Here is a 25,486-nt window from a genome sequence, read left to right on the forward strand (position 1 = left end):
CTGCCTAAGCGTAGAGAAAAACAATTTCCCGAACCGAAGGAATAAAAGAATACATAAACAGCATAAAATTACTTCTTCTTATTGTCCTATCGCCAGTGAAAATATTATTACAGAATTATCAGACACTCTTGATAAGAGGGACATTAATTATAAGCTTATATAATATATTCGTAAGAGAATCTTGGTTGTTTTTAATAAGTTAGGAATAAAATTTTTTTACAATATCATTTTATGTATTAAAGCCTGATAAAAAATCAAAGCTTGAAGCATTATTTTGAATAGACATATTTATACAAAGGATTCATAGAATTGAAGAAAATATGTGGTTGAGAAAAGAGAAGGAAGATACAGACATGACGGAGACGTCGAAAGGTGGAAAAATTGATACTTTTGGTGGAGAAGGGGCATCAACCAGCAACAGTGTTATTTCCAAAAGTTTGTCGACCGGTGGCGTTGACGGAGAAGAGAGAAAATTCGACGAAAAGAAAGCGTATCCAAAAGGACATATCCAAAGAAAATTAGAAAGTCGTCATGTTCAGTTGATTGCGATCGGGGGCTCGATTGGTACCGGTCTTTTTGTGACAATTGGTACAACTGGTTTAGTGAAAGCTGGACCTTTGGGATTATTGTTGGCGTACACATTTTGGACGGTTATTATTTTGTTGTTAACCACCTCTATTGGTGAGATGGTGTCATTCTTGCCAGTGCCAGCTCCATTTATTACTATGGCTGGTAGATGTGTTGACGAGTCATTTGAATGTGCTGTCGGGTGGAATTTCTTTTTGATGCAAGCTTTATATATTCCTTTTGAGATTACTGCTGTGAATGGTATGATTCATTTTTGGAGAAGTGATTATTCGCCAGCCATTACGTTGTGTATCCAGATTGTTATCTACGCCTGCATTAATGTTTTTGCAGTTAGACTTTACGGTGAAGCCGAATTCTGGTTATCTATTTCGAAATTAATTTTATGTATCGGGTTATTATTCTTTACACTTGTTACCATGTGTGGTGGTAACCCACAACATGATGCTTTTGGTTTCAGAAACTGGCATGTCGAAGGGGGCCCAATGGGTGAACAGATTACTACAGGAGCGTTAGGTAAGTTCCAAGGATTCTTAGCCGGTTTGATTAGTGCATGTTTTACGGTCGTTGGTCCAGAGTATATGTCTATGGTTTCAGCGGAAGCAAAGAACCCCAGGAAAACTATGCCCACTGCTTTCAAAACAGTTTTGTATAGATTGGCATTATTCTATATCGGTGGTGCATTGAGTGTGACTATTTTGATTAGTTACAAGGATCCAAACTATCTTGAATTGACCTCGGATGCTTCGAATGCTGCTTCTTCTCCTTATGTTGTGGCAATGCAGAACTTGAAAATTGATGTCTTACCCCATATTGTGAATGCTGTTGTATTGACTTCAGCATTTTCAGCAGGTAATTCGTATACTTACTGTTCCTCAAGAGCTTTATATGCATTAGCCCAAAGAAAATTTGCCCCTAAATTCTTTACTTATTGTACTAAAAATGGGGTTCCAATTTACTGTGTTATTGTCGCCATTTGTTTTTCAATGTTATCATTAATGCAATTGAGTGAAGGAAGTTCTAAAGCTTTAAATTATATGGTCAGTTTATGTACAGGTTCCCAGTTATTGAATTATGGGTTTATGACAATCACTTATATGTGTTTCTATAGAGCTGTTAAGGTCCAAGGTTTGGATAGAAGAACGTTCCCATATAGGGCATGGTTCCAGCCTTACTCCATTTGCATTGCAGCATTTTTCATTTGGTGCATGATTGGTATTTTAGGATATACCGTTTTTATTCCTGGCCATTGGGAAATTGACACATTCTTGTTTAATTACGTTATGATTTTCGTCACTGCCGCTATTTATATTTTCTGGAAACTTTTAAAGAGAACTCCATTCGTTAAGCCTGAAGATGCAGACATTTTTACAGGTATTGAAGAAGTTGAAGAACACGAATATGAATATTACGCCCAGTTAGAGGGTGAAGGTAAGCAAAAACCAAACAAATTCAAGAGTATCCTTCACTGGATTTTTTAAGTCATATTATTTACCTAAAGCATACTTCCTTTAATTCGTGTATTATTTTCAAGGCTCTTGGCTCCTTGTTGTTATCATTAGTTATTATTATATTTCCTGAAGTTATCCATTCTGTAACGAATTCTATATTCAAATTCATAAATACTTTTTTATTTTAAATCATATATGCAAATCTATAACTCATTTTACTAATTGACCCACTCCCAAGTAATATCGATTCTTCCTAAACTTTGGTCAGCGATCTGTGAAAATGCACTTGGTGAAAAATCTAAGTCGTTCTCAGCGCATCCCTCGCAAGAGTCAACTACGGTAACTTCGACCGATTTACCTTCATAGGATGCCTTTATTTTCTTGCCACACAAAGAATTGTCATTCGAGTTACCATTAACTTGGTTGTTTTCGTATAATATATGAGAAACAGCGACGATGTAGTCAGTGTCTTGGTTGGTTTCACCACAGGCACCTAATCCAGTCGAGTAAAAGGTTCCTTCACCGGAGTGATCTCCTGAAGATGGCAGTGAAGTCCCTGTAGAGGTAGAGCTAGTCGATGCTCCAGTGGCTGGAGAAGGACTAGTAGCGACCTCAGTATTGGCAGCAGCTTGGCTAACGGTTTGTGCATCAGTGGCGGCTAAAGAAGCAGAGGTAGCGAGTTCTTTGGCATTGTTAGCTAAATTGGCACCCTCTGTCTCAGATGGTTCTTTTGAAGACGAAGTAACTCTGGCTTCGGTGTCTTCAGCAACTGCAATGGAAGTGGGCTCACCGTTTATGACAGTCGATTGAATAGTAGTGTAATGAGTAACAAATACAGTATGAACCTCAGGAACTGGCTGACAGGAAGCCAAGTACGAATTCAACAAAGTAAATAAGATGGTAGATGAAAATTTCATTTTTATGATTATATGTTAAGGAAAGACTTAAGTAAGTTTGAAACACGGATAGTATGTTCAACAAAATTAAAGGAATGTATGTTCAACAAGCCCAAAGGAATGTATTTTTATATGTGTAAAGGATTGTAAGTGTTGATAGAGCATTTAATAATTTAGATGGAGAGATATGCTTGCATTTATATACTCATGCTGAGATTCTAGATCGTATACGGTAGTAGGCTAGTTTCTACCCCTTTGTCATAAAAAATAAAAAATTGTTCGAATATTTCCCTTTTTGATCTCTAATATTGATTTGGTACCTGAAACATGTTGATCCGATGCGTTAAGGATGCTCGAAATGTGCTAATTGTAGTCTACAACGTATTTGTTTGCAACCTAAACGCGCTTTTGAAACAATCGCGTAACGAATTTTGAAGTACCTTATTACACGTTACAAAGAGGCGTATGAAATGTAAGTAATACTATTAATTCAAAATGGTAAAATATATACGTGGTATATCTATTTTCATACTTACATAAAAAACATAGATAGTTTGTAGATCTAGAATTGTTTACTAAATTTATTTCCTTGGCTTCAATTCTAAATCTAAATGCTAGTAGATCATACAATGCGAATTTGTAGTCACTTATGCTCAATGCTGACGATATGAACATCAATCAATACATTTATAGGGAAAAATATCTTCTAATTGGCAGAAAAGCCATTTACTCTGAAAGCTTGTTAAACCTATGGCCTTCGCTCTTAATCTCATGTTTCTGTCATCAGTGATTAAGATACAATAATTGAATGCTTTAGATGCGGTTGAGTCCAACACAACCGTTTCGTTGGATGGACCGTTTACAGTCAGGTTCAAACCTTTCATTAATTTTTTGCTCATTTCATCATGCTTATTGACTGAAATTAATATGGTTTCTTCAACATTTGTTCTCCAGTTAGAATTATTCTCAAATTCTGTAGTTTCGTTAATATCCGATGCAACAGATCCATCGAATCTTAATGGCAAAATTTCTCCAGTGAAGTATAATTCTCTGATAATGATAACTGACCTAGTTGCTGCATCTGCAATTGTCGCTTCTGCAGATTTGCGTAGAGACCTCAATTCCTGAAAGACGATTAATGGAATCAGAACCTTTAAAACACTATTCCGAACACATTTAAATACTCTCCCGCAATGCTTTAACCAAATATTCGTGTCTAATGTAACGTACGTGAGGTTACTATCTATTCCATCCCCAAGATCACCTTCGACTGAAAATCTGCCACCTCTGGTTGGTAAGCTTTCTGAATTATTCATGAAAATCTCATTATACAAATCATCACCCACATTCATTTGCCTGTGTTGAAAGACCTGGTCATCTAGCTGTTGATATCGATTTGAATTCGAATCATAATCTATCTGAGAATCATTAAATTTAGAATTCCCATAATTCTCCAGGTCATTTTCATTGATATCACCATAATTTAATTGATGGCTACCTGCATCACCTGAAGAGTTCAGATCCGAAAGTTTAAACCAAATATCATCTCTTTCTAATGCACTAATATTCTCGAAGGTTGAACGATTCACCAAATTTTCTCGAGTGATTTGCTGTAAGAAATTATTCTGAACGAAACGTTTGTCACTTAATAAAAATTCCTCAATGTACGCATACGCACCCGATTCCCTTGTAGATGAATCGAAAACATCAGCATTCAAGTAGATTCCCTCGTCGAACTTGAATCCTTCGTTGGATCTAATTAGTCCAAATTCATAGTTATCTGCAATGAAGCGAGCAAGTAAAATAATACGGACAATTCTTTCATCATTATCAAATTCCAGTTGCAGCCTTGTCTTTTGCTCATAATTATGGATCAGATCGACAACTGGGGAAGTTCCACAAATTGGTAAATCAAACAAATTGTAATTCTGAACTCCAGCCAGGCTTATATCGTTATAATCATTTTTTGTCGATATGAAATCAAACCACACAGTACCCCAACATTTCCACACTTCTGGTAAAAATTCATTGTTGTTAAAATAGTCCACATAATTTGGATGATTTAGAAGATAAAAACGACACATCTCATTTAATTTAGAATTATCCTTTGTAACTGAAAGTAATGAATTGAGATAATTGATTATCGATTCCCATGGGAATAATTTACGGAATATCCACATAAACATAGGTTTTGAATTCGGAAACTTATTCGTTGCTTCGCCAATAGAAATTAAAAAGTACAACCATACTATAACATGACATGTCGATGCTTGTTTCGGTCCTATTAAGTAATGGTTCAATATACGAACAGATAATTCAAGGACCGACTTGTTTATAAACTTTAAACAGTAGAACCAATTATCTGCCGATAGGTCAGATGCGGTGATTGTTTGCCCGTCGACGCCACTTGAAATAGCCGCTGCATTAATTGGCTCATCAATATGAGATTGAGATCCCCTTGATTTCCTTTTCCGGTCCTTTTTATCCTTTCTTTCTTTCAAAACTTCTGGCAACTGGAATATTTTAGCAAACGGATTTTTGGCATCACCAAATCCTATTAAATGATTAATATTCGCAATTGCAAATAAGGAGCCCTTATTAAACCAAAAATTCATTTTTTCAACTGAATTTGTAGCTCCAGTTTGTTGTTGTTGTTGCTGTTGTTGCAAATAGTACGGATGGTGAGGATCATTCATTGAAGTCGTTCCATGAGGAGTATATATTTCTCCCGTGAAAAAATTATATCCATTAGAATCAGATCCGAAAGTTAAACCATAGCGGGTTACTAAGTCGATGCCATACTGGAGTTGTGTATCATGAATGTTATCTGCATTACCCGATATATTCTCCGAATTACTATAGTTTGTATGAATGCTTAATAAAACTTTATGAATTTTGATGAAGTCAATAGTAGGTAATTCCAATAATGATAGAATATTTCTTTGAGTACAAATATTCTCCACGACTAACCTAAGGTATTGTTGAGTTGGTACAAATGGATCACGACATACTACCGACTTACCAATATTTACCAATGCATCTAAATTATCTTGTTGAACTGTACACATATGATAATAAATTTTGCCGTGTCCGTATAATGTCTTCATCGAAACAGAATACCAGTATTCAGCACTGATCTTCCAATCAATGAATCTAGAGGAATACAAAGCTATTGCCATTCGTGATAAATCCCCCAACTTTTCGGACCACCATCCTTCCATTTCTAATACCGGATCAGTTAGGTTTGAAATAATATTAAAGCAATATGCTATGAAGCACAGACAAATCTCATGATCTTGGAAAATGCTCATGATATTCTTTAAAACCTCTAGAAATCCAACAATACCGTAAACCCACATACGTCTTGGAATCTTATATAAATCGACTATATTCTTACCAGTTTTGAACTGTGTTTGATTAGAGGTTGGCTTTAACGCAGTAACCAAAAAATCATAATAATTATCTAATAATGTTATATTATGATGATAAACAGTCCAAAGATCATTCAGTAAGTCGGATGCTTTAGATGATGATGACACAGACGATGATGAATTAACCGAAGATGACAATTGTGGGTTAACCATGGGAGAATCACGATAACTTTGTATACTAGTACTCGCTGTAGTATTTATTTTAATAGATATCTCTATGCAATTCTTTTGAACGACTTCTTCGAAGTTTACGATATTCTTGTACGTATCTTTGAGCTTCGATGCTAACTGTTGCTCTTCATCGGACATTGTACGTTGAAAATGCTGCTGATTATTTTGTTGCTGTTCGGGCGGCGAGACTTCATGGAGAGTTTCTTGTTGTGAAGACTGCTGCCCTTGCATTATTGGATTCATCAGCGAGGCCATTTCCTTGGTTCCAGACGAAAAGTCTGATGATTGCATATGCTCTGTATCTGCCTGAAGAAGCCGAGCTTGTGATTTATTTTGCTGATTTTGATCTAATGCATTTGAATCAGACAGATCAGAATTATTGTTAGCAGAAATACTCGACATAGGGTTAATATTTGGGCTTGACGGAACATCATATGCCGAAGGAGTCGGTGTTTTCATAGTCCCTGTAGTCACTGGGTGTCCATTATATTGGCCTTTTTGGTGCTGCATCAAACTTCTTCTCACATTATTACGAATCATTGGATTATTACTAAGTCTCTGCGATGAAACACCGGGCGCATTAACACTCCCTGATATTGTATTATTATTTATGGATGACTGGGGGAAGTTAAAATCTTGTGTGTTTTGTGTAGACATGGACATCTGTAGAGGGTTTGATGTTCTTTTATTTGAGTTATTTGTCACGTAGTTCGACAAGCTGTTTTGCCGTTTTTGTTGTTGTGACGAAGGATTGGAAGGCTCGCCTTGGTACGAGTTAACTATAGGATTCCTATTAAGTTCTGCCACCAGATCAGGGATATATTTGAGGTGTTTATTATTCATAATAAATAAACCTGCTGGGGAGATACGAATTTGAATGGGAACTAATAATTTTGCCTTGATCTGAAGTCAAATTGATTAGGCACTTCTACGTATCAGTTTCTGTATGGAAAATATTGACCCGCGGACGACTTCGACTGGCTCTTACAAAATTACCATGATCTCGACTAAACGATAGCAAACTACATATATGAGCCAAAGCCATTTATTAAGAAGGGCATTGTACAAACGCCGAGGGCATTGTATCGGTTTATCGTTTAGTCTGGGAAAAAATTAATGAAATAGTATCCGGACGATCCATGGGGTATTGTGGATCGAATTAACGAATTTATCAATTCCACAAGTAGTATAGAGGTTTCGTAGTATAACTCTCTTCGCCATTGACCATTCGATCATCCAGACGATGAAAAACACATACTTAATTGTAGATAGCCAGTGCAAGCGCTAATCCTATATAAAATTTAAATCGACCCTGGACATCTCAAATCTCTCGTGGTATCTTTTATTGTGATAGCACCATACAGTGGTCCTGATCATCCACGCTGCAGACTTGTACATCTCTAACACAACTAAATCTCGATTTCTACAGTTAAATGCTCTACTTGCATGAATTCTACATTATCCCATCTCTGGCTTCGGGCCCGTGGTCTCATTTCTCAGCCTCGACATTCAATCTTAACGTATGCCTGGCCGTTCACCACACCATGCCCGTTTCAACCTGGAATATCTTTCATTTCTAAAACGTAAGATTTTTATTGACAAAGCTAAATATTTACTCATGAATAATGTATATCCTGACTGTCGACTGCCATACCGACTTTTAAACCACCACAATCATTTCTCTTTTTATAATCCCTGGCCATTTAAAACCGTACGATACGCGTACAACCAACTCGACAAGCATACAGTAATACAGTAATAAACCATATAATCTATTTCAACTTCTTCTTTGGTCTTAATTGGTTAGTGTGTCCACACTTTCTCTTACGACAGTTGGTAGCTCTTGGTGGTAATCTAGCGTAACATTTACGGCAGATAGATTTCTCACAGTTGTACTTGGAAGCTAAAGCCTTTAAGGATGGTTCAATCATCTTTATTAGCAATTAATGTGATATCTTAACTTTAACGTATAATCGTATCTTTTGAGTACAAGATTAATGAAAAATTTTGTTTCCCAAGCACTCTGAGTAGAACGACTCCTCGGGATTTTTTGGTTACACAAAACTGCGGTGACCGAATTTGTTCCGTCTTCTTCGCATTATATAAGCAACGGGGCCGAAGCCCTTGTACCAGGTGATCATCGAGACAACGGGCCAACTTTTAGTGCGACTTAGACGATATGGCAATATGTCGCAGTTATGTCGTGTTAGAATCCTATGACGACATTGTACGAATAATTTCGCACATGATCGCCAGATGTCTCCAAATATCGTATAATGTCGTACAATGTCGTACAATAATACTCGGCTGGCTGAAATAATGCCTAATGGACTGTTTGTAGTCTCATAGGATAGTATTATAATTATACACATCAATTGTATTTTGCAAGTCATTTGCTACCACGGATAGACTAGAGCGAATCGCGATACCTGGATTGAGATACAGCTTCTTGTTAGCATGAGTGAAAATCATAAGGAAGTGCAAGAGCTGACATCTGGAGATGACGACCAAACTAATCCACAGCAACATCAGGTACAAATAAATGAAACAGAAGGAAGAGTTGAAGGAGATGTGAATGGTTTAGACCAAAGACAAAACAGAGAAGTTCCCGTGGAAACAAACGAGGAATCTGACTTTGGCAATTTGGGGGCCGGCGGGTATTCAGAATTTGATACAAGAACCATGGAATGGGAGCCACTTGATCAGGGAAACGGCGATACTCCGCAGGTGAGCTTAACCAACGAGAATCAGGAAAATGAGATGTCACTGGGTACTGGATTGGAGTTGAAACAGCAAGGCCTGGAGCAAGAAAATCAGAACCAAGAAAATGAGCAGGTTCAAGATCAGCAACAAGAAGACCAACAGGTTCAAGATCAGCAACAAGAAAACCAACAGCAACAATATCACGACCAAGAAGGGACAAATCTACAACAAGAGCAGCAGCTGGATTATCAGGACCAGGACCAAGAAAATGAGGACGATATAAATACCTCGACTTTACACCCTCTCCAACCTAATCAGAGCTTCACCACCCCGCTGAAATCATTGCCACCTTTGAAAGATATCGAATTGATAACAACTCCAAAGGCCTTCAGTGTTGCAAAAGATGCGGATGCCGATGTCCCAAACGTATCGAGCTCTCCGCTTATTACCGCAAAGAATACACAGATGGATCCAGGACAAGGTGGTGACAATCATCCAAAGTCCAACGACAATAATCAAGGGGACGATGATGATATTGAAAGATCTGTCGTTCGTGCATTCTTGGGAGTTAGTCAACAGGATTTGAATTCGCTAAGTACAGATGTAATTAGCAAGATGCATAAGAGATCCATTGAACTCCAAGAATTGAAGTCAGATAATGAATTTTTAAAGATAAACCAAGAACAAGCCATACTGATACAAAATAAAAAGTCGAAATTGTTGAGTCTGAAACTAAGTAAGCTAGATAAACTGAATACTGAATTAAGGCAAGAAAGAGTCACATTATCTAATGAAAAAGAAATATATATTAAAACTATCGGCCAATTAAAAGATGAAAACTCAACAATAATGGATAAATTATCCCAAATTGAGTATCAATCTAAAAAGTATGATTCGAACTATTCAGAACAGATCGGCGAAAGAGATCAAGAAATTTTAAAGTTAAATGACTCGTTAAATAAATTAACTAAAACAAACATAGAACAGAACCAAAAGATAAATGAGGTTATTAAGGAGCTTAACGATACCAGAAATGAAAAATTCACTTTGAAACTAGAAAATAGTAAGATATCAAATGAATTATCGTACATTAAGAATCAGAGAACGTGGTATGAAGAAGAATTAAAATCTGTTCAACGTAGATTCACTGATTTAATTAAAAAGCATGAATCAGAGTTTTTAATGAGATCTAATAAGTTGTCTAGTTTAACAACTAAAAACGAAGCTTTAGATCGTTTGAATAAATCACAGGCCGAACATATTAATGGATTGCAAAATGACTTAGAGAAAGAAATTTCAAAGGCATCGTCATTAGATTCCAAATTTGAAATTGAAAAAATCAAGCTAGATAAAGAGTTGAAGAATAAGGAAGAGTTATTAGAACTAACACAAGTTCAATCATCTCAAAGAAATGAGAGAATAGAACAGCTAGAATCATACATTGAAGAAATAAAGAATAAGTTAGGTGAATCTATTAATTTGTTGGAAGCTGATTTATCTAAGAAGAATGAAACTATTCTTGTTTTAGAAGAGAAATTAAGAAGAACAGAAGAAGTTTTAGATAAAGAATTGCACAAGGAAACTGATTTACCGAAATTATCTGTATCTGCAGAAATGATTGCATCCACAAAAGCAGATGGCATATCTTTATCGTCGTTGTATTCAGAATATAATCATTTGAAAAAGCAATTAGTGTTGGAACGATCGCAGAAAGAAAGATTAGCCAACCAATTGGAATCATTTGTAGCAGAATTGGAGTCTAAAAGACCTACAATTGCAAATTATTCTGATCAGATCAAGTTTTATGAGAACTCGCTTCAGGAAATGATAGGTAAAGTTGAATCAATCAGACTAGAAAAATTAGAAGGAGAGAAAGAGTATAATAAATTGAAATCAAGAGTTTCTGAATACAATAATGATTTAGTGTCGATGAAAAAGTTGTGCAGAGATTTAGGAAAACAATTATGTTATTACCTTATACATTCAAAGATCAGGGATAGTAAGGAAGATCCACTTACCTTGACGGAGAGAAAAGCTATTGAAAATATTTTAGAAAGAAGCGGTAATAATGATGGTGTAAAAGAAACCGATACTGATCAATTGATTTCTGATAGGTTGGTGGGTTTTACAAACATTATAGAACTTCAACAGAAGAATGAAGGTCTTCTCACTGTTGTGAGACAATTAGGTAAGAAATTGGAAAACAAAGACGATGAGTTTAACGGTGGTTTAGAATCTGCTGCAATCGATGAAGCGAAAGATGCAATCTTAACGTTAGAGAATGAACTTGATAGTGTTCATGTTAAACTAGACGCTGTGTCCAAAGAAAGAGACGTGCTCAAATCAATGGTTGATTCTACTACCAAGAATGGGTCAAGGGGCGAACTTAAATTTTTGACTGATGCAAACAGTGATCTCAAATCTAAACTAAATGAAACAGAGAAAGTATTGAAAGAGTTGCAATTGCAGTCAAGTATAGCACTCAAAGATTTCAACGAGAAGTTGAGAGTCGTTACTAATAGCAAGAACGAATTAACTCTAAATTTGTCGTCGATTAAGCATTCAGCAGAATTGGCTGAAGCAAGATTTGCGAATGCACATAAATCTTTAGAAAATGCTCGAGAGGAAATTAACCAATACAAAAAAGACATTGAATTCTGGAAGAATCAAACATCGAAGCAAGAATATTCACTTATTAGTAAATCTAATGAATTAAAAGATGTTGAGAATACTCTAAATGAAGAGCGGATTGTCATAAATAATTTGAAGACCGAAAAAGAAATATGGAACCTGTACCAAAAAACATTGAATGATGATATTCTGCAGCTTAGATCTGACAAGTCTCACCTTAATGAGTTTGTTGTAAATTTACAATCACTATTAAAGGAAAGGGAATCTTCAAGTAAGGAGTTGTCCATTAAGCTCACACAATCAATTGAAAATTATCAAGCTTTACGAGATAGGCTTTCTGAAAAAGAAGAAAGAATTTCGATTTTATCGAATCAATCAGAGTTAGCATTAAGAGCGCAGAATTCCAAGTTGGAACAGATTAACGAGCTTAACCTGTTAGTACGGGATTATAAGGGCAGATTGGCTGAAAAGAGTTCCTTGGTTGAAAAGCTAAGTCAAAAAGTCCAAGAATTACAGGATTCACAGTCCATATCAAGTACCCTTGAGGGATTCAAAAATTCACATGACGAAATTGGTAAACCTAATCAGTTAAGTCAAAACTATGAAAGGGAGTTAGAAAGGGCTCTGAATGATTTACGTATAGCTGAGAGTCAAGTCTCTGAATTTTCAGATTTAGCTAAAGCCGCTGAACTCGCTTTAACCAACTCAACTAACACATTTGAAAAATACAAAACTGAGAGTGAAAGCAAGATTAATGGCCTATTGAAAGAGAAGGAATCATTGAAGTCAGAATTGAGGGATTTGTCTGATTTATTTAATCAATCCAAGCAAGAAGCAATTGATATTGAAAAGAAATATAGTAACGAGGTCGAAGAACTTAAGTTAAAGATCGGTGAATCTATAATGAAGGCTAATGCGTATGATGATTTGAAAAAGGATTATGAACTGAAATTTCAATCTGTGGCTAAAGACATGGAGAGCCAATCAAAGATCTCTGATGAAAATCAAAAGAAATATCATGAAGAGTTACATAGGAATACTGAATTAACAAATGAAATGGATAAGTTGAAGAGCCAATGTAATAGTCTTGAAAAAAGCATTGGCCAATTAACAACCAAATTGAATTCTACAAAACTTCTCTTAGAGAAGAAAGATGAATCAATAGAAGAAGAAAAGCAAAGTATTCAAGACGAGCTTGATTCATCTAGACTTAAAGTGAAAGACTTACAGGACCAAAATAATGTCTTATTAAATCAGTTGGAATTATCCAAATTGGCTTGTACTACAGATGTGTCAGAAGCATCTTCTAATGATGACTTGAGAGCAGTAGTGTCCTATTTACGCCGTGAGAAAGATTCAGCGGAAGCAAAATTGACGTCTTATTTTGAGGACCAACAGAGACTCGAACAACGTTTGATTCAAGTTACTACAGAATTGGAAGCAACAAAATCTGAATTATCTAAATCACAGTCCAATATAAATGTAACTGATGGTAGTAGTACTAACGAACATAATCGTTTATTAGATCAATTACAACAATTGAATATTTTACGAGAAAGTAATACCACATTGCGTAATGAGAACTCTGTTAATGTTCAACGTATTTCCGAACTAGAAAGTGAATTACAATCTGTTACATCAAAATTAGAACCATTGGAAAAGAAAGTTTCCGAGTTATCAATGCAAAACGAAGTGAAAGAGCAAACAATAAGGTTGATTAAGGAAGAAAATGAAAACAATAGGACGCAGCTTGAATCTAACAGGGGCCGTGACTTTGCAGAATCTGACTCAGAAGATATCAAAGCTATGAAGCAAAGGTTTACAAATCTCAAAAATGAATTCCAGAATAAGTTGCTGGCTCATAGAAGTAAGACTAAAGAATTAGAAAAAACAGTTGACTCATTAAGAGTAGAATTAGCGAATACTAAGCAACACTTAGTGGATGCTGAGACTAATTATACCCAAGAGTTAATGAATACCAGGTCTAATTCCGACGGTCTTAAGAATGAGTCTTTACAGAACGATAAAATTAATAGTGCTTCCAAAGAAATAGCAAATGCCTACGAGAAATATGATACTCTAAAGAAGGAGTCTGAAGTTAAAATCATGTCTTTAGTTAACGAAAAGAAGTCGTTAGAAAGCGCGTTGCAAACGTTGAAAGCAAAAATTGATAGCTTAGACTCAGAAGATTCGAATAAAAAGTTCGAAGAAAAATTGAATGCTTTGAAAGCTCAATTTGAAAACGAAAAGACTGAATTGAAAAAGAATGTGCAGAACGAATTTGATGTTAGGTTAAAGCAAGAGTTAGCGAAAGTTAATAGCGATTTGCTTGAAAACCGGACTAAGCATGATAAAGAAGATCAGACTAATAAAGAATTGGAGGCAGCAATTAAGGAAAAAAATGAAGCATTAGAGAAAACTTTTCAGGAGAAGAAATCGCAGTTGGAAGATGAATTAAAGGTAAAGCTCGAACAGAAGTTGAAAGAAAAAGTTGATGAGGAAGTTTCGAAAAGATCATCTGGTGAAACAAACGGAGATATGAATCTTGTTCGAGATGAATTAATAAAACAACACGAAGGAGAAATTGCAAGGTTAAGAAAAGATTTTGATACCCAATTAAGTAAGGCTAAGGATGATGTTAAGAACGTAACCGAAAAGAAGTTTGAGATCAAATTAAGAATGTTAAATAAAAAATTAGATAAGTTAGAAGGAAAGAATTTAACGGACCGGTCTGTTCTGTCTTCTACCAAAACACCTGTTGATGAAACCAACAAACTTTCTGTGTCTTCTCTTCCAGCTACGCCTAATTTAGCACAGGACTCTTTACAGCCCATAACAAGTCAAGAACTGTCTAAATTACCGTTAGGCCACCAATTCACAGAGTCTACTTTAACAGTACATCGTCCTACGATTGATAGAACTAATCTGTCAAATAAAGCGTTGCAAGCTCAAAAACCAAATGTAGAGAAGCTTGGACAAAAACGTCCTATGGTCAACAAAAGTCAAAACACAAATAAAAGAACAAAAGAGTAAATAATGTCAAATAAGTTGTATATTAGATATAACGCTGTGTTATAGTTACATTGTACGAATGTAGATTACAATATATCATTTATTTAATATAAAAGGCTAAAAGGCGTAAACTAGTATTCTTCATCTTGACCAGCAACTATATATAAGTTAAGATTTATCCTTGATTGAGTTATTATCTTCTTCTTCGTTCGAACCTTTTCTCATAAGTCCATTATCTTCGACATACTCTTGAGATACCTTAGACTTTTCTAAATCATAATTAATTTCACCATCGTAGGCATTACCATGTCCATCATCGCTGTATGTGATCTTATTAATTTCAGAGTAATCTGGACATAACTCTGCCCCCTTTCTTCCAATAAGATACCACGGTAAATTGAAGATTTCTTCCATACTTTCCAACGAACGGCCAGCAACTTCTGGAATAAAGAACCATGCCCATAACAAGCCGATAATCATAATAGCGACAAAAAAGTAGAAAGCACCGTAGTTATCCATGGCAAGCAACATCTTAGGTAATGCCTTTGAATTACCATATTGATTAGCGAAATGTAAAACCATGATAGCAGACTGGGCGAACGAACGAATGTTCAATGGGAAAATCTCTGAACCTAATAAGTATTGAATCGAATTGAAACCCATAGTCCAACCTGCTCCTGACAAGAATAATGCAGCCATAGCTCCCTTTCCGGCTCTTTCTTTTGATCCAGTCAAATTGACATTATCATCTCCAGCTTCAGGGACAATTGTTAAGAATATAGCAAAATATAAAATGGAAAGCATTTGGATCATAATACCAATGTAGAGTGCCTTTCTTCTACCTAAGAAATCAATAACAAAGAACGCACTGAAGTAAGCAGATACAAACTTGACAACACCTAAAATAGCAGTCCATTTCAACTTTTCAACTCCAACAGCTCCAACTAATGCAAAAAGTTCTGGAGAATATATCGTAATAGCGTTTGCTCCGGACCATTGACCTAAAATCTGTGTCAATGAAGCAACAGCAAAAAATCTATATCTGATCGATTTAACGCAGAATATTTCCTTGATCATAGCGAATATGGTACTTCCTTGGGTAGCTTCGTTTTCAGCATGGATTTGTTCATTAATATCGGAGATTTCCCCTAAAATATATGGGTGGTCTGTAGGTAAATTTCTCAACTTTGATAAATTCTTTGCTGCTTTATCTGGCTTATTGACCTTCAATAGCCATCTTGGACTTTCGACACAGAAAACGAACGATCCAGTCAATATCAAACCTGCTAACGGGATCTTGATCGAAGTAGGAACAATCCATTGCTGATTTGAGTCGGGTGACATATGCAAAGCTGCACCATAATTTGCAAAATACGCCATCATTATACCAAAGTAAACAGCACCAGCAAACACACATCCACAAAGTCCTCTGATAGCCTTAGGTGCAACCTCCGACATATATGTAGGTCCAATAGTGGTAGTTTGTCCAATAGCAAGTCCTTCAATTAATCTTCCAGCATACAACTGACCAACATTTGTTGAAGTGATTTGAATAATTGCAGCTGCGATCCATAAAACGCAAGCTGCTTGTAAAGATCTAATTCTACCAAATCTATCAACAACAAACATAGCAATAATACAACCACCAATAGAACCTAATTGAACCATGGATGTAATATTAGATTTCAAGTTTGCAACATCATCTTCAGACTTATTTGGATCATTGAAACCAAAATAATTCTGAAACGAAATTTGCGCGACTGACCCAGAGATATTACCTTCATCATAACCTCTAGCCGACCCTAAGATACCGAAAACAAAGACCGAAAGAAACAAAGTCCAGTTAAAGATTTCAGGTGGAGCATGGTCGTCTTTTATCTTCCACCTAAACTTAGACGCCCATGAATCTTGCGCGTGGTGCTTGGTCGCTGTAGAATGTGGATGCTCAACAATTTGTTCTTTAGTATTAATTTTTGACACTTCTGCCAAGTCTTTTTGCTCGTGCAGCATTTTAACTTAATTTCCTTAGTCCCTTTGTTATTAATTATATTGAAATAATAATTATAAAGATGTTATGTTATACTATATAGGGATTTGTATAATGAAAACGGTATAAATATGGAGTATTTTATACTTTAATTACCCGTTGCTTCTTTACTACTATGAACAAATTTTAAATAGGGATTCCATAACTTTATATAAATATGAGAACAAAATTTTTAACACCCCATTGCCCCACATCGCTTTCTCTATAGTCGGTTCAAAACTATACGACTAATGGTGTAATTTTGGGGGATCTTTTTCCACTATTGACCCAAATTCTTTTTTTTTGTTTGACTTGCATATCAGCGCATTCCATCCATCAAGAATCCCCGCGTATGACACCAATCAAACCTTATTATATTATTAAGCTGCTTTATCATCACGTGTAATCTTATAATGTTGCATGAACCCCCATCGAACACCCGGAGTTATTAGGGCTAACTGAAACCCTGGACACTCTACGAGATTTAATGCGGGAAGAATTTGTTACCCCTACGACCAGCACTAACATATGCATAATTGACGAACGAGAACGGTGATTGTCAATATATTTGAAATAGAGCTTGTCCTAATGATTCTGATCATCTTACATTGCGCAATTGAACAAATAAATTCCGATGCATGATCGTATAATAAATGTTATAATAGCGATGAGATGGTCCAATCTTTTCAGCCATTTTACTCAAAATATCTATTGTATCTTAAACTATGGTACTCCCATACACGTATACCTGATGATATTATCAAGCTTATCTATCTTCAAGCATGACTCTAGTAATATACATCTTGTAGATAAATCGGTGAAAATTGATATCGGATATAATATTTCCATTACATCACCCCCGCAGCAATGGTTCCGAATCTTCTGTACAAATACAGTAACGAACCCGATATGCACCGCACCGCGGGGTTTCTCCGGTTGAAAGTATACCCCACCACCAAAACATGCTCTTGAAATTTTTTAATGTAGGCAAGAATATCGAAATTACAGTCTTGGTTTTTGATAAAAAACTGGCTTCATCATTAAAACTAACAAATTCTAATAAAATTTTGTTCTATATAGTAATATCAGTTGAAAATTAGAGTATTCAATTAGACACTAATTAAGATGGTGCCATTCTTATTTAAACAAGACTCATTTACCCTTGATTGAGTTCTTATCATATTCATCGATTGAACCTTTTCTCATAAGTCCATTATCTTCGATAAACTCTTGCGATACCTTAGACTTTTCTAAATCATAATTAATTTCACCATCGTAGGCATTACCATGTCCATCGTCATTATGTGTTATCTTATTGATTTCAGAGTAATCTGGACATAATTCTGCCCCCTTTCTTCCAATAAGATACCACGGTAAATTGAAGATTTCTTCCATACTTTCCAAAGAACGGCCAGCAACTTCTGGAATAAAGAACCATGCCCAGACCAAAGAGACAAGCATAACAGCGAAAAAGAAGTAGAAAGCACCATAATTGTTCATAGTAAGCATCATCTTAGGTAATGCCTTTGAATTACCGTATTGATTAGCGAAATGTAAAACCATGATAGCAGACTGAGCGAACGAACGAATATGCAATGGAAAAATTTCTGAGCCTAATAAGTATTGAATCGAATTGAAACCCATAGTCCAACCAACTCCTGACAAATACAACGCCGCCATAGCTCCCTTTCCAGCCCGTCCCCTTGATCCAGTCAAGTCAGCTCCTTCGCTAGCCTCAGGAACAATTGTTAAGAATATAGCAAAATATAAAATGGAAAGCATTTGGATTATAATACCAATGTAGAGTGCCTTTCTTCTACCTAAGAAATCAATAATAAAGAATGCACTCAAATAAGCAGATACAAACTTGACAACACCTAAAATAGCAGTCATCTTCAATTCCTCGATACCAACTGCTCCGATTAATGAAAAGAGTTCTGGGGCATAAATTGTCACAGCATTTGCACCAGACCATTGACCTAAAAGCTGTGTCAATGAAGCAACAGCAAAAAATCTATATCTGATCGATTTAACGCAGAATATTTCCTTGATCATAGCGAATATGGTATTTCCTTCGGTAGCTTCGTTTTCAGCATTAATTTGTTCATTAATATCGGAGATTTCACCTAAAACATATGGGTGGTCTGTAGGTAAATTTCTTAACTTTGATAAATTCTTTGCTGCTTTATCTGGCTTATTGACCTTCAATAGCCATCTTGGACTTTCGACACAGAAGAGAAACGATCCAACGAATATTAAACCTGCTAATGGGATCTTGATCGAAGTAGGAACAATCCATTGCTGATTTGAGTCGGGTGACATATGCAAAGCTGCACCATAATTTGCAAAATATGAAATCATAATACCCATATATACAGCACCAGCAAACACACATCCACAAAGTCCTCTGATAGCCTTAGGTGCAACCTCCGACATATATGTAGGTCCAATAGTGGTAGTTTGTCCAATAGCAAGTCCTTCAATTAATCTCCCAGCATACAACTGACCAACGTTTCCTGAGGTAATTTGTATAATTGCACCTGTGATCCATAACAAACAAGCTGCTTGTAAAGACCTAACCCTACCAAGTTTATCAACAGCATACATAGCAATAAGAGCTCCACCGATGGATCCCAATTGAACCATAGCTTTAATATTCGAGCTTAGTTCTGCGATGTCATCCACCGTTTTATTTGGATCGTTGAATCCAAAACGTTCTCTAAACGAAAGTTGGGAAACTGCAGTTGAAATACAACCTTCATCATAACCTCTTGCGGCACCAAGAATACCAAATACAGTGACCGAAAGGAACAAACTCCAATTATAGATCTCTTTAGGCGCATGATCATCTTGTACCTTCCATCTAAACTTAGACGTCCAAGAACTCAGAGCATGATCCTTGGTAACGGTCGAAGGTTCATGCTTTGGATGCTCTACTTCTCTAGATTCAACTGATTGCATATCTTGTTTTGGTTGGCTAATCAGAACCATCTTTTCTTGCTCCATGTTGACTAAGAATATAATATACTATTGCACTTTTATTTTATAGAACCAAATTCTTTGCAGATTGTAAGTGGCCCCAAACTGATACTCTAGTATTCTCAACTTATTGTTTCTAATCAACTCTTCCATGGTGAAATTTATCTCTATTTATACAGTTGAAGTCTGTGACAATTAAAAATGAACGAGTCAGAGCTGGTCCCACGAGTGTGCAGTTATACCAAGAAATTTATCTTACATTCCAAACTTTAGTTGCAATTATCAAGCCTAATGTGTAACTAAAAACGGCTGCAAACTCTTACCTTCGACCAAAAGCTAAATATCATGCAGGATCGCCCCCAAACCCCGCTGACCTGCTAAAAGCAATCAATTCAGAATTTATGTAATATTATGGGGTTGTTCCCTAAACAATAAGGAGAAAACATAAGCGATCCGGCCCGCATATGTGCAGCATAAAAAGACCGCCAGGAGTAAAGAAAGCATTTTTTCGTATCCCTAGAAATATTGAATTCTGACACTAGTATATTCTACTCCATCAGAGAAAGTAATAAGAATATCTTCTCCTCAATATGATGAGTTAGTGATACAGTTTAATTATTTTCTAAAACTTTTGCTTAAAAAATCTCTACGATGGAATCCCCGCGTGTCAAATTATGGCTCAGACATTGTACCATCGAATAATCTAAATAGAAACTCTCCGGGATTTAAATGTCTTGGCTTATTGAAACAGGTATTATCTATATCATTTGAAAAAATCTGTCATAATACGGAGTGGTCTTACATAGTAATTAGTCGATAGTCGTTTTGTATTTCAGCTACTGTAGATTTAGGTTCATTTATTTAGAACATCGTTAAACATAAACGTTATCCTCTAGCAGTCTGGATTATTGCTTAGAACAGAGGTTGTGCTTCAAATAGTAGTAAGAGGCGCCCCACCTGCAACCATTCAGTATCCAAACTATAATTATGCAAGTATTGAATCTTGCGATATTCGTATACACCATCCAATCAAAACGTAAAAAATCCCCCCACTAATATAAAATCCCATCTCAGTAATACAACAAACAGTCTGAATAAATTTGCAATAGCTGACAGTATGCCTCCTATCTTATTGTTTCCTAATGCCTCACAAACTACTATTGGAGCACGAATATTCTCCAATTTTTTTGCAAATTTCCAACACTATGGATTGCTATTTCACACTCCAATTTAGGTAATATAACGATACTACCATCCATACAAAATCTGTTTTTCGAATCCGCTCCGAGTTTTACTTTTATTTCTTGGTTTTTCGTAATCTGCATGTATGTCACTTTTTCATCCCCAATATGCCTGCCATTATCATAAACCTCTTTCATAATATCCAACAATTCTGTGCCATACTTGGAATTTACTGCAACCATGTATAACGAGTCATCTCCAATATCTCCATGCGGCAGGATTTCGAATGTTGGTTCAAATCGAGTAACAGGCGTAACTAGCCAATAAGCAAATGGACCATTCACGGGTTTGTCATTAATCATTATGGTTCCTACATATTTTTGCTCTTGCTCTAAATTTTTCATAGCAGCCATTTTAAATCTTTCTAATCCGAATTTTCTTAACTCTTTAGTATCACTATCAGCAACGATGGAAGCATGGAAAGCCCATGACAAAACCGTCGTAAAAACTAGAGGTTCTTTAATTATTGCTTTCTTATCTTGAAACACAAAGTAAGAATCTTTAGGGAAAGTAGCCTGGTATAAATTGAAAGGTATTTTAGTACCCAATAAGATATTTGCCACAGCATGGATTGTATTATCAATTCCTAGAGAAAGCGATAGACTATTACCTGTCCCGCAGGGTATAACAACTACATTCACAGCAGTTTCCTGTTCGATCTCTGGTAAATCGTTTACAAACTCCGAAATAGACGTATCTCCACTAAGAAAGATTATTGTCTTTTCCGTATTGCTATCTAAAGACTGGGCAAATTTCTTAATAGAATCCTTATTCTGGGTAGCAAAATACCTATGCTCGATCCCTAGCAATTGAAACAAAGGTTCAATAATCTTCCGATATACGTCTTTATGTTCATTTCTTCCAGTTCCAGAAAAAATGGAGTCAATTATCGTGATATCACTATGCAAGTGTAAAACCTTTTCAGGATTTACAGAAGGAATATTTTCGACAGCTTCATCAATTGATGAAATTTTGAACCTGAGTTCATTTTCTATATCAGTTAACGTAACCAAATTCTTGCTATTTTCTATAATGAATTGTATTTCTGTCATTTGATCTAAATTTATTTCTACAAGATTTTATTACAAATCAAATTATTCTTTAGTTGATATTTTGATTCTTATCATAAATTTTTCTTTGAAATTGCGACATTTATATACTAACGATTATAACCATTTCTATTTCTAAAATTACCAGTTCGATTGGGTGCTGGGATATATCCAGATCTGTTACTGGACGCATTTCCTTGGCCTTGCCTGTCATAATTACTACCTTGATTATTATATCTATTATAGTTGTTATAATTACCATGGTTGTTACGGTTATTGTAATTGTTGTAGCTATTCTGGTTATTGTAATTGTTATAGCTATTCTGATTACTGTAGTTGTTGTAGCTATTCTGATTACTGTAGTTGTTGTTGCTCTGATTAGGATAACCACCATTGTAATTATTGTTGTAGTTGTTATTGTTACTATAGCTGTTATATTGATTATCATAACTATTATTAGCCATCGCATTCATAGGAACAGGTTGTTGGTGTTGCTGATTTTGATTTTTCAAATTGTGCATGAAAGCTCTATATCCGCCTCTTCTCATAGAGTATATCAAATAGTCTTCCTTGCCACTTGGACCTTTATTCACGTATCCACTATTATCATTTGGTGTACGGAACCTATTGTAGCCACCATTTCTCTGATTTCCGTGAAGTATTGAATCCCTATCTTCTTGGGTTAATGTTCTAGTATGTGAAATATATCCATTAATAAGCATTGATTTACCCATCTTTTTGGTTGGCATTTTGTAGGACGATTGGAAAAATTCAATATTATTTAAATCTGGCATATCACCCTCACTTAAAGGAAACTTAGTTATTCCATCCGGGACAAAGTACTCATTCTTGATAACGGTTCCTGCTAAACTAGATCTGCTAAACCTGAATTTTAATTCTTTTACATTGTTATCATATAATTCATTATAGAAACGTTTATAGTTTTTATTTTGGTTTGAAATGAATAAGACTTCATTCTTCAAAGTATTTCTTTCTCTTTCATCATCGGTTAACAAGTGGTACCGTTTCTCCAATGCTTCGAGTAGTCTATTTTCATCAATAAACGGCAATAATGCTATACCTTGCCAGCTCATCTTTTTACCATTCATATCAATTTGAAACTCCTCAGGATAAAAATCAAGTATTTCACTACTTGGATCTGACATTAAGATTCTAAGCACTTCAGGTAAATTATGTCCGGAAGCCGCTGGTAACACTGACATTAACTGCTCATACGGTTTAAATGGTTCTCCAAGTGTAAACTTGATACCTTGTTCACCAATAATATCATTTATATTTACAAAATCTGCTGCAAAAGGTGCATAATGATATGGATAATACCACTGCCATGAGGGACATCCCTGGTAATAGTATAATAATACCCAGGAAATGCCTTCTAAATAACAGCGGACCATATCACGACGAATTTTGTTGATTTCCTCCTCTGATACTACACCAAATTTACTTTGGTAGTATCGCTGGCGATATCCTGGTTCCCACATCCTAACAGAATCACCATTCTCATCTGGTTTTGGTAATTCAGCTTCCACTTGATCGATTGGCCTCTTTTTCGAATTCTCAGTAGTGTTTATATCCAGTTTATTCTGCTGTTCCTGGATTGCTGCAGATGCACTCACATTTTTGTCGGACTCCTTATTATTTTTAGAATCAAGCAACTTCTTTAAAGCTGCCGCAGCGTCGGCATTAGACATATTCGCCTTTGTAATAACATCTCGATTCTCCACAATATCTTTATTCGATAACTGTGCATAACCCTCAACAGCATCGCCGCTTGTAGATAACAAGGGCATATTAATATCAGCTGTTAATGGGGCCTTATCGCTACCTTTTGAAACTTGAGGTATGTATTGATTCTTTAATGCTTTCTCTTCTTCTTGGGCAAGTTTACGTCTCTTGTCGTTCTCTTCCCTTCTCTTTTCTCCTTCGTGTCTTTTCCTAAAGATTTCATCTTCTTTGTACGACAAACTAGATAGTAACTTTTCAACACTCTCCAAGTTAAGATTACCATCGCAAGTTATGTAATCCCGTAGTTTCGGTAACATTCTCTTCCAGCAATTAACAAGTATATCAATACCATTATCTCTAACATCTAAACTTGGCAAATGAGGTAAGAAATCATTACCAACAAAGAAACACATGAACACCCAATCATCAATTGCTCTTTCTAAATCAAATGGAAAAGATAAATGTGGGTTATATAATTCAATTTCCAAATACTCTCTCAATACATTAACGTGTAGCCACAAGAAAGGTTTCTTCGCATCTTGTTCCGCTATGGAATCTTTTTGATCTTGAGTCATCAGAAGCTGATCGGATATTCTCATCTGTCTTGATTGATTGGCGAAGACGTCTTCTCTTAAAACCCTAAAATGTGGTTCATGAGTTGCCAACCCCAAGAAAATTAAATCAGCATCCAACCCATAGATACAATGCTTCGTATTTGGATCATATTCTGGATCCAGCCTTTGCAGTCTTATGAAACTCATAAGTTTGTGTTCACCTTCACCAGGAACGGTTGCATCACTAATAATGACTTGCAAATTTGCCCAGCCGGGATCTGTTGCTAATTTATAGGCTACCCAGTATCTTAATGCTTGTGCTAAGCTATCCATAAACGGTGTGCCCGGGGTAATAGCATTGGAATCCCATGATTTTTTACCTTTGATTGCATCATCGATCAGTTCACCTCTCGATTCCCGCTCTCTAATTTGGCGTTCTTTTTCTTCGTGTGCAATTTTCGCATCTTGTGCGGATCTAAATCTTCTTGATCTTTGTTGGTTCATTTTAGCTCTTGGTGCAACCCCATCAACAGCGATCATTAAAACTTTTCGAGGTCTTGCCATCAATAACACTCTATCAGTATATTTAAAAACATCCAAAAACATTTCGTCTTCTGTCTCTGGTGGAAGTTTGTGTTCAGGATGGGAACAGGGATGAACAATCCCATTCATATCTAAATATAAATTGTCTAACTCACCATTTGGATTTGGATCGCTGAATTGCGCTGCACCAATTTCTTGCGTGACATCGTCTTCCACAACAGGTGATATAATCTTTGGGTATTTACGAGATAGCCATCTAAATAATGCTGGAACACCCATATTATTATTATTACTTTATTATTATTAGCTTATTATAGTAATAAATATTAAAATTGTGATGGTCTACTTCGGTAGATGAGTATTTTTTTGATATTGTTGATGTTTATATACAGTACACTTATAAGAGAAACAACCACTGTAAAAATATAGATGATAAGATATTAAAATTTATAATGAATAAAGTATAT

The 25,486-nt window shown here is 35.8% G+C and overlaps 10 protein-coding genes across 10 annotated transcripts; 2 read left to right on the forward strand and 8 right to left on the reverse strand. All coding sequences in view use genetic code 12, as the record gives it.

Moving 5' to 3' along the window:
• Positions 1-320: 320 nt before the first annotated feature.
• On the forward strand, positions 321-2,066 carry DEHA2E18700g (DEHA2E18700p; the record flags this gene model as incomplete). Its single annotated transcript, XM_460114.2, has 1 exon — positions 321-2,066. The coding sequence occupies one exon, from the start codon at positions 321-323 to the stop codon at positions 2,064-2,066; it is 1,746 nt and encodes a 581-aa protein (XP_460114.2).
• Positions 2,067-2,076: 10 nt separating this feature from the next.
• On the reverse strand, positions 2,077-2,205 carry DEHA2E18722g (DEHA2E18722p; the record flags this gene model as incomplete). Its single annotated transcript, XM_002770463.1, has 1 exon — positions 2,077-2,205. One exon carries the CDS (start codon positions 2,203-2,205, stop codon positions 2,077-2,079), a length of 129 nt encoding a protein of 42 aa, XP_002770509.1.
• A 49-nt stretch (positions 2,206-2,254) lies between these two features.
• DEHA2E18744g (DEHA2E18744p) lies at positions 2,255-2,953 on the reverse strand (the record flags this gene model as incomplete). Its single annotated transcript, XM_460115.1, has 1 exon — positions 2,255-2,953. The coding sequence occupies one exon, from the start codon at positions 2,951-2,953 to the stop codon at positions 2,255-2,257; it is 699 nt and encodes a 232-aa protein (XP_460115.2).
• Positions 2,954-3,606: 653 nt separating this feature from the next.
• Positions 3,607-7,377, reverse strand: DEHA2E18766g (DEHA2E18766p; the record flags this gene model as incomplete). Its single annotated transcript, XM_460116.1, has 1 exon — positions 3,607-7,377. One exon carries the CDS (start codon positions 7,375-7,377, stop codon positions 3,607-3,609), a length of 3,771 nt encoding a protein of 1,256 aa, XP_460116.2.
• Positions 7,378-8,306: 929 nt separating this feature from the next.
• On the reverse strand, positions 8,307-8,465 carry DEHA2E18788g (DEHA2E18788p; the record flags this gene model as incomplete). Its single annotated transcript, XM_460117.1, has 1 exon — positions 8,307-8,465. The coding sequence occupies one exon, from the start codon at positions 8,463-8,465 to the stop codon at positions 8,307-8,309; it is 159 nt and encodes a 52-aa protein (XP_460117.1).
• A 526-nt stretch (positions 8,466-8,991) lies between these two features.
• DEHA2E18810g (DEHA2E18810p) lies at positions 8,992-14,901 on the forward strand (the record flags this gene model as incomplete). Its single annotated transcript, XM_460118.2, has 1 exon — positions 8,992-14,901. The coding sequence occupies one exon, from the start codon at positions 8,992-8,994 to the stop codon at positions 14,899-14,901; it is 5,910 nt and encodes a 1,969-aa protein (XP_460118.2).
• A 147-nt stretch (positions 14,902-15,048) lies between these two features.
• On the reverse strand, positions 15,049-16,890 carry DEHA2E18832g (DEHA2E18832p; the record flags this gene model as incomplete). The annotated part of the gene is made up of 1 exon (XM_460119.1): positions 15,049-16,890. The coding sequence occupies one exon, from the start codon at positions 16,888-16,890 to the stop codon at positions 15,049-15,051; it is 1,842 nt and encodes a 613-aa protein (XP_460119.2).
• A 1,168-nt stretch (positions 16,891-18,058) lies between these two features.
• On the reverse strand, positions 18,059-19,912 carry DEHA2E18854g (DEHA2E18854p; the record flags this gene model as incomplete). The annotated part of the gene is made up of 1 exon (XM_460120.2): positions 18,059-19,912. The coding sequence occupies one exon, from the start codon at positions 19,910-19,912 to the stop codon at positions 18,059-18,061; it is 1,854 nt and encodes a 617-aa protein (XP_460120.2).
• A 1,130-nt stretch (positions 19,913-21,042) lies between these two features.
• On the reverse strand, positions 21,043-22,179 carry DEHA2E18876g (DEHA2E18876p; the record flags this gene model as incomplete). Its single annotated transcript, XM_002770464.1, has 1 exon — positions 21,043-22,179. One exon carries the CDS (start codon positions 22,177-22,179, stop codon positions 21,043-21,045), a length of 1,137 nt encoding a protein of 378 aa, XP_002770510.1.
• Positions 22,180-22,286: 107 nt separating this feature from the next.
• DEHA2E18898g (DEHA2E18898p) lies at positions 22,287-25,298 on the reverse strand (the record flags this gene model as incomplete). The annotated part of the gene is made up of 1 exon (XM_460123.1): positions 22,287-25,298. The coding sequence occupies one exon, from the start codon at positions 25,296-25,298 to the stop codon at positions 22,287-22,289; it is 3,012 nt and encodes a 1,003-aa protein (XP_460123.2).
• Positions 25,299-25,486: the final 188 nt, after the last annotated feature.

This window comes from Debaryomyces hansenii (assembly GCF_000006445.2).
Source record: "Debaryomyces hansenii CBS767 chromosome E complete sequence".
Lineage (NCBI taxonomy): Eukaryota > Fungi > Ascomycota > Pichiomycetes > Serinales > Debaryomycetaceae > Debaryomyces > Debaryomyces hansenii.